The sequence below is a fragment of the Ceraceosorus guamensis genome (genome assembly GCF_003144195.1).
Source record: "Ceraceosorus guamensis strain MCA 4658 unplaced genomic scaffold IE81scaffold_26, whole genome shotgun sequence".
Taxonomy (NCBI): domain Eukaryota; kingdom Fungi; phylum Basidiomycota; class Exobasidiomycetes; order Ceraceosorales; family Ceraceosoraceae; genus Ceraceosorus; species Ceraceosorus guamensis.
In genome coordinates, this window is record NW_020290021.1 from 294,240 (window position 1) to 303,837 (window position 9,598).

A 9,598-nucleotide genomic window follows, 5' to 3' on the forward strand; every position below is an offset into this window, starting at 1 on the left:
GCTGTAGAGCGCACCCCTGGCGCGTGCTGGGGTGTTGCTCGCCTGCTACGCATGTCTCCGCTTCGCCCGAAAGCGAGAAAAGTAGGGATCGAAGGCGGGGGGTTATTTGAGCCCCTTGCTGCCTTGCTGCTTGCCGCTCTTTCTGGGTCAGCACATTGTGGAGACGCAGAAGAGTACCAGTATTCTAGTGAATCTTCATGACGACGGTGCTACGCTGATCATCCTCCTTGTCGTCCGATCCACCATCAAACACATCACGACAAAGTCCGCAAGGCCCTCTTTCTACAGTCGCCCATCCAAACGCTTCCGAAAATGCACGCTACGACACTTCGCCAGTCGGCCTCTTACATTGTCGCTGCCAAGCGAACGCCGTTCGGCGCTTTCGGCGGCAAGCTTTCGTCGCTCACAGCCGCACAATTGGGAGGACACGCTTCCAAAGCAGCCTTGAGCCAATTGCCTGAAGGCACACCGATCGACGCTACCATTTTCGGCAATGTGCACGCTTCCGACAACTCTGCTGCTTACTTGGCCAGACACGTTGGTCACCATGCTGGTCTGCCAGTCACTGTGCCCGCACTCACGGTCAACCGTCTTTGCGGATCTGGCTTCCAGAGCATCATCAATGCCGTGCAGGAAGTCAACAGCGGTGACTCCAACATCGTCCTCACGGGTGGAACGGAGAGTATGAGTCTCGCTCCTTACACACTCCACGGCGTTCGATTTGGAGGCGGCAAGTACGGAGTGGACCTCAAGCTCGTCGACTCTCTTGCTGCTGCTCTTACCGACATGGTTCCTCAGCCTACTCCCATGGGTGAGTCGGAGTGTGACTGTGTGCCGGGAAGGTCGTTTCATCGGAAGCTTTACAGGCAGTGCTTCATCCACAGACGGGCCCGATATCAAGCTTGTTCCGCACTGCATGGACTGACACGCCCATTCCGCTGATCCTACCGTTTGCCCATCCCTTCGCACGTCTTCTCTACTTCGACTGATACCGTAAATTAGGGTGAGTCAAGCGCGCGCCTCCAATTCTGGCTGCTTTTTGGAGCAGCCTCGTTGACCTGTACGCGCCTCCCTCAGCATCACCGCCGAGAATCTTGCAAACAAGTACGGCATTACGCGCGAGCAGTGCGACCAATTCGCTCTGCAGAGTCAGCAACGCTGGCAAGCCGCTCAAGAGGCCGGCGCATTCAAGGACGAGATTGTTCCTGTGGAGGTCAAGGTCAAGCGTGTGAGTGCAACTAGGCGTCTTCTTCGTCTTTGTCAGCGAGGCACCTCAGCTGAGATCGATGCGTTTTCCTTTCTACCGCACAAAGGCGACAGAGACATTCAGCGTGGATGAGCACCCCAGGGGAAAGACGACGATCGAGTCTCTGGCCAAGCTCCCGTCCGTCTTCAAGAAGGACGGAACAGTGACGGCGGGCAACGCGAGCGGTATCTGCGATGGAGCCGCCGCCAATGTTGTCGCTAGCGAGGAGGCCATCAAGCAACACAACCTCAAGCCTTTGGCCAGAATTGTCTCTTACGGTGTCACCGCTTGCGAGCCTAGCATCATGGGTGTGAGTACAGGGGCACAGCAAACGAGGTGCCATGCGCACTGCGCGATGAAGTCTGCGCCATTTTGACGCTGCCTCGTCCCCCCTCGTGGTGCCTCATTGTTTCTAGATCGGGCCTGTCGAGGCTATCAAGATTGCCCTTCAACGCGGCGGCAAGACCCTCGGAGAGATTGATGGACCAATCGAGGTCAACGAAGCCTTTGCGGCTCAATTCCTGTCTGTGCAAAAGGAGCTCGAGCTTCCCAATGAGCAGACCAATCAATTCGGAGGTGCCATCGCCCTCGGACATCCGCTTGGAGCTTCTGGAGCTAGAATCATCAACAACTTGGTGTACAATGGAAAGAGGCTCAACAAAAAGTACGCACTTGGTGCGGCTTGCATTGGCGGTGGTCAAGGTATCGCCATCCTCCTCGAGATCTTATGATCGCCCACATCTCCCGGCGCAGACGCCCGCACAATGTACGCACGATCATCGCGCCAAAATTATTGACTAGAAAGAGGAGCTTTGCATCGAGGGGATCGCAATCGAATCTTGTGTCGACTGAAAGCAGGACTGCGTAATCTATCATTCGATCTTGTGCAGTAACATTCCGACCTCGTCCACATCCATCAGAGCATTATCGCCCTCCAAATGCGCACTAGATTGAGGTTGACCGGTGCTGAAGATTTCCGATCCTGAAGCGAGTGCATCGATGAGCAGAGGCAACCTCGAGCCGCCAAGACTTTCGGAAAGGGAAGGATCTCTCTGCCGTCGTCATCAAAGGGGACAGCGTGAGTCGGCTTGTAAGCGCATACACTCCGTCGATTCCGATTTGCAAAGCAGCCAACGGCTCCTCATTGCTTCTCCGACAAACTTTCTCGCACTGCATGTCCCGCAGCGCTGATTGAACCCCCCGTCCTCTAGACTGCGCTCTACTCACCTTTCTCATATTCTCCAGCTCTTCGCCAAACTCTTCCGTCACGGCAGCCAACCAAAACGTCCTGAAAGCGTTTCTCCTCTCCTCGGAATCCATCGGTTTTCCCCTCTTCTCCTCTTCTTGTCTTTGAGAGTCGAGCGCAGATTTCTGCTTCGCGCGCTGAACTGCTTCGACTTTGGTCTGTTGCGCCTCCATCAAGCTTGGAAGACGTGCATCGGGGACTTTGCTCAATTTGCTCTCGAGGCGAGAAGATTTGTTGGTGCCTTTGTCTGAATCAAGGCGGCAGGAGGAATCGCTTGATAGCTCCGATTGGGCCTCCACGTCGGAAGGGTCGGGCGAAAATCTTTGCCGACGCGCTTCTTGACCATCGTCAACAGACGCACGAACAGCTTCTGATGGCGCATTCATCAGGCCCCAATTCGGCTTTGTTGCTGCGCCGGCACCGTCGCTTCCCTTTTCGCTTCTCCGATTTCGTCGACGGTTGCCATTGTCGGTTTCGGAGCGCGAACCAGAGCTGGAGCTGGAGCTGGAGCCGGAACTAGATTCCGTGCTAGAGTCCAAATCCCCTTTCTTTGTGGCGCTCAAATCCGTCGCCTTCGCAGAGGGTGCGCCCTCGTCACCGCTGCCATCAGAGCTACTGTCGCTGCTGCTGCTACTGCTAGAGTCGGAAGCTGCAGTTCTTCGGGATTTCCGCACTCTTCTCCGTTTCGGCTTGATGCCTCCTTGTGTCGATGGGCCAGGTGCGCCAGCGGAGAAAGAGGATCGGGGTGGCATGGTGGTCTTTGGGACGCGTGGTTTGAGGGACTTTTGCGCAGGTGATGCTGGGTGGGAGGAGCTGAGCGCTGACCACTCGCAGACTCGACCTGCACTCGGCTTCTTCTTTGTAAAGGAAGATATGTGACGCTCAGGATGTGAGAGATGAATTGCATGAGAAAGCCGTGAGCGAGGCTTCCTTCCTCGGCTCGCCTTCAAGCGAGGCGAGGTCCAAATTTCTGGATTCTGCTTAGCGTCTGCACACTCTGGCTCTCTTCTCGCACGAAATAAGGTCCCCGGCGCGCGGAATTCATCCGGCCGCTGCGTGCTCTCTCTACTCGCGCTGCTCGGATGCACTGTGCGCGCTGCGACTGCTGAATGCACACCGTGTATGATGAAAACACCGCATGCCCTCCATAGCTCTTAACACCTCGTCGAGAGACATCTGCCTCTGCGTAGGACACACATCCATCATCCTTTGCCGCGATCCTCATACCGCATCCCAGATTCGGTTTCCTGGCTCACTTGGAGGAGGCGCTGCAAGATGGATGACGTGATCCGCTTCCTCAAGGCCCACAAGGTAAGACAGCGATCGATGGGCGGAAGAGGGAACGGGTGGGTTCACATGCGAAGTCATCAATCGCTGAGCCGTGTTTGATTATGCCCCGCGTCATGACTGCTTCCCCATCGCAGGGCCAGGTGAGTAAGACGTAACATCTCTTTGTGAAGCTTGTGCCTGGCTCAACGCCATGCGTCGCTCTTCTCTTCGGCGGGGCAGATCATCAAGTACGGCAAAAAGTTGTTCAAGGCCTTCTCGAACAAGAACAAGCAGAATCAGCAGCAAGGCGGGCAGGGTTACGCCCCGCAACAACAGCCATGGCAACAGCAACAACAAGGCGGCTATGGAGGAGGATATGCGCAAGCACCGCAGCAACAGCAGCAGCCATGGTCTCCGCCTCAGCAGACTGGCCATGGTATGCCCCAGAGTCATCCTCCGGGTGTCAAGCCTCATCATGGAAAGTACGATGATAACCAAGTCAGTCCGAGGGCGTTTGCGTCATCGTATGTGCGCCTCTGATACCTGCCAACGTGCTCACCACTCATGCATCTCTCCGTATCAGGTGAACCAAGCTAACGAGCGCTACCAGCAACTGCGTAATCAGGCTCGGTCGGAAGGTGATCAGATGGCAAAGTGCTTTGACGCTTCTCACAAGGCCTACTCATCTGGCGATGGAGCGCGCGCAAAGGAGCTGAGCAATGAAGGCAAGATGCACAAGGAACGTATGGAGCAGCTGAACCAAGAAGCTTCCGACTGGATTTACAAGGCTAATAATGAGGACAGCGGACCCGATGAGGTTGGTGAGTGGTGTCGGCTGCGAAAACCGACATTGCTCTTGCAGAAGCTTTCCGTAGCTCGGCTCTGACGTATCAAGCGCATACATTGCTGTCACAAGACTTGCATGGACTGTACACTGCAGAGGCCATCAAGAGGACAGAGCAGGCGGTGCAACAAGCCCAGCAGGCTGGCAAGCCCGAGCTGCGCATCATCGTTGGCAAAGGTCTTCACTCAAAGGATCACGTAGCCCACATCAAGGTACGTGCTTGACAACACTTGCAAATGTGAAGCATGACTGAGCAGAGTGTCCTGCACGGTTGTCCTTCTCGCGCAGCCCGCCGTCGAAAAGCTCATGCGAGAGTGAGTCGATCAGGTAGGTTGAAGCTGGAGCAGAGGCTGACATCTGCATACTGTTCCCGCCGCAGCTACAACCTTGCAGCCCACCTCGACCCCCACAATTCTGGTGTGCTTGTCGTGAATCTTCAAGGCCAGGGATCTCGCGACGTTGGCAGCTTCACAAGAGATCTCGCAAAGCATGCCAGCGGAGACGAGGAGCAAGTGAGTGCAGCGGATATGATGAGACTGGCGGCACAGGCAAGTTGAGCTGACATCTGGCGTGCACCACGCGTCGCTAAACCTGGCCCACAGTGCACCATTATGTGATGTTGTCCGGCCAGCTGTCATTTCTGCTTCACTAGATACCTTTGGCTCCGAGCCAGCTTGCCTGCAATCAATTGGTTCTCGCACACCCGCTCACAGTGTGGTTGTCCGGATCACATAATCTACATTCGAGGAAGGGAGCTAAATACGAAATACGATACAAATACAAACTCATACTGAATTGGGTCTCGCAGCTCGCGAAACCGCTCGGATACCTTCGCGCGACATCGTTGCCTTCACTCGTCCTCTAATCGAGAATCTCCATGCCGTCGAAGACGCTAGCAAACAGGACCTTTTCCATGCTTTCTCTAGGTGTGAGACCTTCACTTTTCTTGCTCGGCGTCTTCAATTCCGTCGTTTCGTCCTTTTCCTCCCCACCGAGGTCGACAAACCCATCATCTTCGATCTGCTTTTCCGCATCCAAATCGAGCTCGAGACTATCATCGAAAAGTGAGCCGTCCAAAAGGGCCTTCATCTGCGCGCTGCTCCATCCGCTCATCATTGTCACGTGAGGAGTGTCCGATTCGACGGGCATGGCCGCTTTGCCGGCGGACAAGTTCCAAAAGATCAAGTGGGGCAGATCGTAGCCCGCCTGGTCCCACTTGCGCTTGATAACGGAGAAGATGGTTGCTGGACTGGTGGTAGCAGTACCGCTCATTCCGAATGACGAGTCGCAGGCGGCGTCGAAGTGCATATCGGTGAATGCAACGCAGATCAACTCGCCCGTCTCTTGCTTGGCCATCTTGCTTTGCTGCGCCAAGTTCAACAAGAGATCAAAGACGGCTTCAAAGTTGGTGCTGTAGCCCATGGGCAAATGTTTCTGGAAGTGCTCCACAGTTCTGCTAAAGGACTTTGCTTCTGGCAATCTGACCACCTTTGGCTCTTCGCTGAAGGAAATCACCCTTCCGCTCCACGGCTCCGGCGCCAACTCGGAGAGCAAGAGGGACAGACCAGTGGAAATGTGGATGGGAGTCAAGCCTCTAGTGTTGAGCTGGGGTCCCTCCATGCTACCGCTCAGATCGCACACTGGAATCATCGGCCTCATCGTCTTGTCTGCATCGCCGTCGATTGTTCCAGCAGCGACCTTTGCTTGCCGCGTCGCCTCCATCTCTGCCACCAATGTCCGCTTCATATTCTCCCACTGTCCATCCAACAATTGCGTTTGGGAAGCTAGGATTTGATCTCTGACTTGTGTGCGTTCTTGCGTTGGCAATTGGTCCAAGTGTTGGCGGATGCGCGCATCCAGGGCACGAGCTTGATGCAAAGCCAAGACCAATTCTCCAGGCGTTTCGCTAGCTCCTGCAACGGTGCTCTTTCCTTCCGCCACCCTCTGCGCATACCGTATCATATCCGACAAGGCGTGTTTCCAGAGCAATGCTTGCGAAATGTTGAAAGCTCGAGCGGGGATGTGAGGCAAGCTGATCTTGCCCTCCCACGAACCTTGAACCATGCCCTGCTCGGGAACCTTTTTCGCCCTGCGAAGCTTGCACAGCAAGGCCCTGTACTTGGCACGCGCGTCGCGTTGATCCGGGTACAAAGCCTTGGCCAAAATTTGCGCCAAGCCGGTCTGATTATCCACACTGGCTCCTTCAGACGGCGCCCACTTGCCAGCGTAACTCAGATGGTCGACCAATTCGCTTGCATCTCCCCCCTCTTCGATCCTCTCCAATCGTCCCTCATCCTCCCTCAACTGTCGCACAAACATCTTGACCACCGTCGCGTACACTGCTCGATACTGGACGTTGCTCTCCACAAGTTGGCTGACTTTGTTCGAAGCCTGCTTGGCCGCGCTTCGCCTGGCTTCCGCAGCCGCTTGCCTCCTCTGCTCATCCATCCTCTTGGCTTTCTCTGCTCTTGTAGGGCCGGGCTGCACAAGCTCACCGCCGTGTGCGAGCATCTGATGTTCGTCATTGCTCTGCTTGCTGTTGCTTGCACGGCGCCCTTTTCCAGCCAATCTGTGCGGTGTCCCATCCAAAGTGCATTTGCGCTTCAATATGCGCTCGGGCAATTCTTTTGTTGCGCTGGCCAATTGGTCCATGCTCAGATGGGTGGTGAGCGATTTGGTAGCGATCAGGAGAACATTGAGCGGATCTTTCCAGCTGCCGTGCAATCTGGCTGGTCTCTCCACTCTGGCCGTGACGCCATTTCCCGCATCAAAGTCTTTGCAGGTTGGCAGACCAGCATGCGCTACGAGGAGCGGCAAAAGAGAGCCCAACAAAGTCTTTGGATGTTCAGCGTACATCCAAGCCGCAGCTCGCAAGAACAATGTTCGATCGCCTGCTCCTGCAGCGATGCTGCGAGCATAAAGGATGAGCCTCAAAGTCGACGCTGCATCTTTGCGCCAAGCTCCTTGCAATTTCGATTCGAGCGCCTGGCCGCGCAGATTTTGATCCGTCAAACTGCTAAAGAGATCCAAAAGCGCATCTCCCGTACTTTCGAAAGCCCCAGCATTGTTGGCAGTCTTGGTCTTGTTCGCTTCAACGTCCAATGCCTCCAAGAGAGCCGGTTTGGACCTCGAGGGGGAAAGGCTTGTCTCGGCGGACTGCGCGAAGATGCGGTTGGGCAAGATTTGATCCAGCGCTGGAGCGTTGATGACTAGTTGAGCTGCTTGTTCTGAGAGAACAGTATTGCAACGTGTGGACGCCATAATGTACGGGCGCACGTCTGATCGAATGCGGCCGGCTTGCTGACCGTTTTGCGGGGCACAAAGATGGTCAAGGGTGGTGGAAAGCGTTTCAAACGACGGCAAAAGATGGCCTCAGCTTTTAAAGGACAGTCGACCCTAGGTAAATACGAGTTTTGATCAGTGCGTGTGAAGAGATGACTCGAATCGGAGGGTGACGTGACATGACTCGACGTGCTCGGAGGCGCGCTCTCAGCTGTCCAATGCGATGTCGCAGCAAGCGAGTCTGAGCATGCTGCAACACGGCAGTCACATCGTCTCTTCTGGGAGAGCGAGCTCTGAAAGAACATCCTTTGGAAGCCAAACTGCGTGCAGAGTTCTTGCTGAATGGTGGACCACGCGGTTCTTGCAGCGGATTGTCGTACCGGTGCCCGTCTGGATGCTCCGACCAGATTCAAAAGTGCGCTCGCTGACTCGAGAGCTGAGCCAGCGCCGTGTACGCAGCAGCGCACGCAGCGAAACGACGGGCCCTCGACATGCGCGCTCGAAATGCCGTCAAGTTCCATGGCGGTGCAGCAAGCATGCCCTCTGCACATACATACGCACCACATACATACATCCATTCCCCTTCCTCCACCCCTGCTTCGTGCTGTTGCAGACCACAACGGCTATGTATGAAATCTGTATGGTTAGAAGGATTCACGATTGCGATACGTGCTCCTGTGTCTCTTGCATCTGACCACCGCACAAGGCATGGAGCTGCGCAGCTAAAGGCCATGTATGTGCTGTGCTGTTGAGCGGCTCGCTCAATCACGAGTGGCATGCATGCTGCTGAGCACCCGCTTTGCGCACAGCCACATGCGGTCTTCGACCACGCGGTCGCGTCGTGACTATACACTCAAAACTCCCACTCGGCGAATCTTTGGCTCGCATTCGTCATTCACATTCTTGATTCACGATTCTTGATTGTTCGTGAATCGAATTGTTGGTTTCACAAATCAGAGTCGTCAGTCGTGAAGCCTTGAGCCTGGGACCGAGTCAAGTCGTGTTTATGCATGCATACACATGACCAACAAGGGTTCATGCCAAGGTCATCCACGTGATGCAAGTTCACGTGTGTGTCTTGCGCATGGTTGCTGCTGGGTGCGTGCGCGAACACCATTGTGATTATTCATTCAAAGATTTGATTCTTGATTCAAAGTTTGGGTTGCAAGCCGATCATCTTGAATGAACAGCAGATCACGTGTCTGCTACTCGCAATTGCTGCGTGCCAAAACCAAACCTCGTCTGTCAAGTCACACGAGTCACGAGTCAACATCTTAATTGAGTCCTCGCCTCGCTGCATGCTGCACGCCGCGATCGAACTCGTAGCGTGCGAGCGAATGAGTCTTGAGTGACATGCAGACCGTTTCGCATACGCGCGCGGACACGATCACGAAGAAAGGGTTTGATTCGTAAGCAAGCGGCGACGCGGTGCTTTTGTTGTCTTCTCATCGATCGTCCCATCACCGCGCCCATGCACTCATGCTGCGTCTACTTCTTTGTCAAGCGCATATAGTGAGGGCCAAAACTGTGACTCAGCTGCTGCATGGGGCTGCTGTATGCGATCAGATCGAGGCTTTGCTTCCTGTCTATGTGCGGAGCACGCCGCGTATGACGGTTTGTGGTACTCCAGCTTTCCAAGCTCTCGATCGTGACGTATGCTTGTGGCTGCTGCTGGATGGGACTTTGAAAACGTTTCGACCGAACCGCCTCT

General features: G+C 55.1%; 5 protein-coding genes across 5 annotated transcripts; 3 read left to right on the forward strand and 2 right to left on the reverse strand.

The window, feature by feature from the left end:
* The first annotated feature begins 65 nt into the window (after positions 1-65).
* IE81DRAFT_323169 (thiolase) lies at positions 66-2,300 on the forward strand. Its single transcript, XM_025513857.1, has 4 exons — positions 66-811; positions 1,077-1,228; positions 1,314-1,556; positions 1,663-2,300. The coding sequence occupies exons 1-4, from the start codon at positions 313-315 to the stop codon at positions 1,975-1,977; spliced, it is 1,209 nt and encodes a 402-aa protein (XP_025369976.1). The 5' UTR covers positions 66-312; the 3' UTR covers positions 1,978-2,300.
* On the reverse strand, positions 1,854-3,389 carry IE81DRAFT_116534 (hypothetical protein). The gene is made up of 2 exons (XM_025510135.1): positions 2,474-3,389; positions 1,854-2,298 (listed from the first exon to the last, which is right to left on the reverse strand). Exons 1-2 carry the CDS (start codon positions 3,242-3,244, stop codon positions 2,119-2,121), a joined length of 951 nt encoding a protein of 316 aa, XP_025369977.1. The 5' UTR covers positions 3,245-3,389; the 3' UTR covers positions 1,854-2,118.
* A 227-nt stretch (positions 3,390-3,616) lies between these two features.
* Positions 3,617-5,352, forward strand: IE81DRAFT_116633 (DUF1771-domain-containing protein). Its single transcript, XM_025510137.1, has 8 exons — positions 3,617-3,803; positions 3,917-3,922; positions 4,002-4,259; positions 4,345-4,582; positions 4,678-4,817; positions 4,894-4,919; positions 4,985-5,117; positions 5,208-5,352. Exons 1-8 carry the CDS (start codon positions 3,768-3,770, stop codon positions 5,220-5,222), a joined length of 852 nt encoding a protein of 283 aa, XP_025369978.1. The 5' UTR covers positions 3,617-3,767; the 3' UTR covers positions 5,223-5,352.
* IE81DRAFT_341209 (hypothetical protein) lies at positions 5,331-7,866 on the reverse strand (the record flags this gene model as incomplete). Its single annotated transcript, XM_025515642.1, has 2 exons — positions 5,331-5,701; positions 5,728-7,866. 2 exons carry the CDS (start codon positions 7,864-7,866, stop codon positions 5,660-5,662), a joined length of 2,181 nt encoding a protein of 726 aa, XP_025369979.1. The 3' UTR covers positions 5,331-5,659.
* A 122-nt stretch (positions 7,867-7,988) lies between these two features.
* IE81DRAFT_116567 (hypothetical protein) lies at positions 7,989-8,617 on the forward strand. The gene has a single exon (XM_025510136.1). It carries the CDS (start codon positions 8,111-8,113, stop codon positions 8,579-8,581), a length of 471 nt encoding a protein of 156 aa, XP_025369980.1. The 5' UTR covers positions 7,989-8,110; the 3' UTR covers positions 8,582-8,617.
* Positions 8,618-9,598: the final 981 nt, after the last annotated feature.